General features: G+C 59.5%; 1 protein-coding gene across 1 annotated transcript in view; it reads left to right on the top strand.

The window, feature by feature from the left end:
- The window catches only part of IDH3B (isocitrate dehydrogenase 3 (NAD+) beta), a gene marked incomplete at its 5' end in the record, with an annotated part of 6,699 nt that extends 5,154 nt beyond the window's left edge, over positions 1 to 1,545 (top strand). The window contains 5 exons of the mRNA XM_009082417.1: positions 20 to 122; positions 546 to 692; positions 780 to 874; positions 954 to 1,014; positions 1,456 to 1,545. Coding sequence (XP_009080665.1) covers positions 20 to 122; positions 546 to 692; positions 780 to 874; positions 954 to 1,014; positions 1,456 to 1,545 — 496 coding nt within the window. The remainder of the gene's footprint in view (positions 1 to 19; positions 123 to 545; positions 693 to 779; positions 875 to 953; positions 1,015 to 1,455) is intronic.
- Positions 1,546 to 1,851: the final 306 nt, after the last annotated feature.

Raw genomic sequence — 1,851 nt, forward strand, 5'->3', positions numbered from 1 at the left:
TGTGTTTTTCCTGCTGCAGGAAGCTTGGGGATGGGCTGTTCCTGCAGTGCTGTAAGGAGGTGGCCGAGCTGTACCCCAAGATCAAATATGACACCATCATAATTGACAACTGCTGCATGCAGGTGAGTCCACACACACACTTGAGCTCCCACAGCCTCCTTGGGGCATCCACAGCCTCCCTGGACAACCTGTGCCAGTGTCTCACCACCCACACTTTAAGAAGCACAGGACAAAAAATCACAGGATCGTTTAGGTTGGAAAAGGCCTCAGAGGCCAAGGAATCAGTGTGTTACGGGGTTGGAATGGACCTTAGAGATCATCCAGTTCCAAACCCCTGCTCTGAGCAGGGACACTTCTCACCAGACCAGGTTGCTCCAGGCTTTGTCCAACCTGGTTACAGCACTGACAGGTTAGAGGTTGGACTTGGTGATCTTAGAGGTCTCTTCCAACCTTGATGATTCTATGCTACTCCCCATGGCTGGGGCCCTGCCTGAGGGGGGGCTGAGCTGCCACAGGACCTCACCTGTGTCGTTCCTCCCTCCCAGCTGGTGCAGAACCCCTACCAGTTCGATGTCCTGGTGATGCCCAACCTGTATGGCAACATCGTGGACAACTTGGCTGCAGGGCTGGTGGGTGGTGCCGGCGTCGTGCCCGGGGAGAGCTACAGTGCTGAGTATGCCGTGTTTGAAATGGTGAGGAGGGTCTGGGGGGCTCTGGGAGGTCCACAGGGAGGGTCTGGGAGGCTGCTGGGGCCATCACCACCATGGTCTGTCCCCCAGGGCGCTCGACACCCCTTCGCCCAGGCCGTGGGCAGGAACATCGCCAACCCCACAGCCATGCTGCTCTCAGCCTCCAACATGCTGAGGCACCTCAAGTAGGTCCTGCTTTGGGAGGTCTGGGAGGGGGAGTGTGGGGCACAGAGGGGTTGATCCACTACTGCTCCCTCTCTCCAGCCTGGAATTCCACTCCAACCTGATTGCAGATGCGGTGAAGAAGGTGATCAAGAGCGGCAAAGTAAGTGTGGGGTCTGGGTCACGTCATGGTGGTGTCACTGTGCCACTCCATGACCTCACCAAGGCTCCTGCTCTGACTCCTCTCTTTCCACCTGGAATTCTGGCTCCTCTCCTCTCTCCAGGGGTCCCTGTGGCTTTAGCTGGCCCTGCTGCTTGTCCTGGGGGTCATGTGCTGGTGACGGACCTCGGGCAGGACTTATGTCCCCCATGGCCTTGTCCCCACCTGTGTCCTGGCAGGGCATTTGAGGGCTCCTGTGTCACCATGTGCCCACCCCAGGTCCTGGCAGGGCACTCAGGGGATGCTTCATGGGCCCATCTCCACCCCAGATCCTGGCAGAGTGCTTGAGGGTCTGTGCTGTCCTGTCTCTCCTCTGCTGCTTGTCCCAGCCGTTCCCCTGTTCACCAGGGCTTCTCCATGTCTCCCCTCCCTGCTGGGTTTCAGGTTCGTACTCTGGACCTGGGCGGTTACTCCACCACCACCGACTTCGTCAAGTCTGTGATTGACAACCTGCACCCCAACTATGGGGCCTAGGACGCCCCAAGCAGTGCAGGGGGACATCACCACACCCTGCTGCAGCAACTCAGGCCACCCCCATGTCCCCCCTAACTGTGTACCCCTTCCCCTGCCCTTTGTTCCCCCTGCTCCTTGTAACCCTCTCCCCATGTCTTCTTTCCTGTGTCCTCCTCCCTGTATCCGCCCTGCCTTCCTCCCCATGTCCCCCTGCCCCAGCCCAGCTGCCCCAGTGCCCCCCGGAAAGGAGGAGGATGGCTCCCCCCAAGCCAGTTCTCCTCAGTGCCCCTCACAGGGGTTGCTGTGTCTCCATGTGAGGAGGCCAGG

The sequence above is a fragment of the Acanthisitta chloris genome, unplaced genomic scaffold (assembly GCF_000695815.1).
Source record: "Acanthisitta chloris isolate BGI_N310 unplaced genomic scaffold, ASM69581v1 scaffold8039, whole genome shotgun sequence".
Classification (NCBI taxonomy): domain Eukaryota; kingdom Metazoa; phylum Chordata; class Aves; order Passeriformes; family Acanthisittidae; genus Acanthisitta; species Acanthisitta chloris.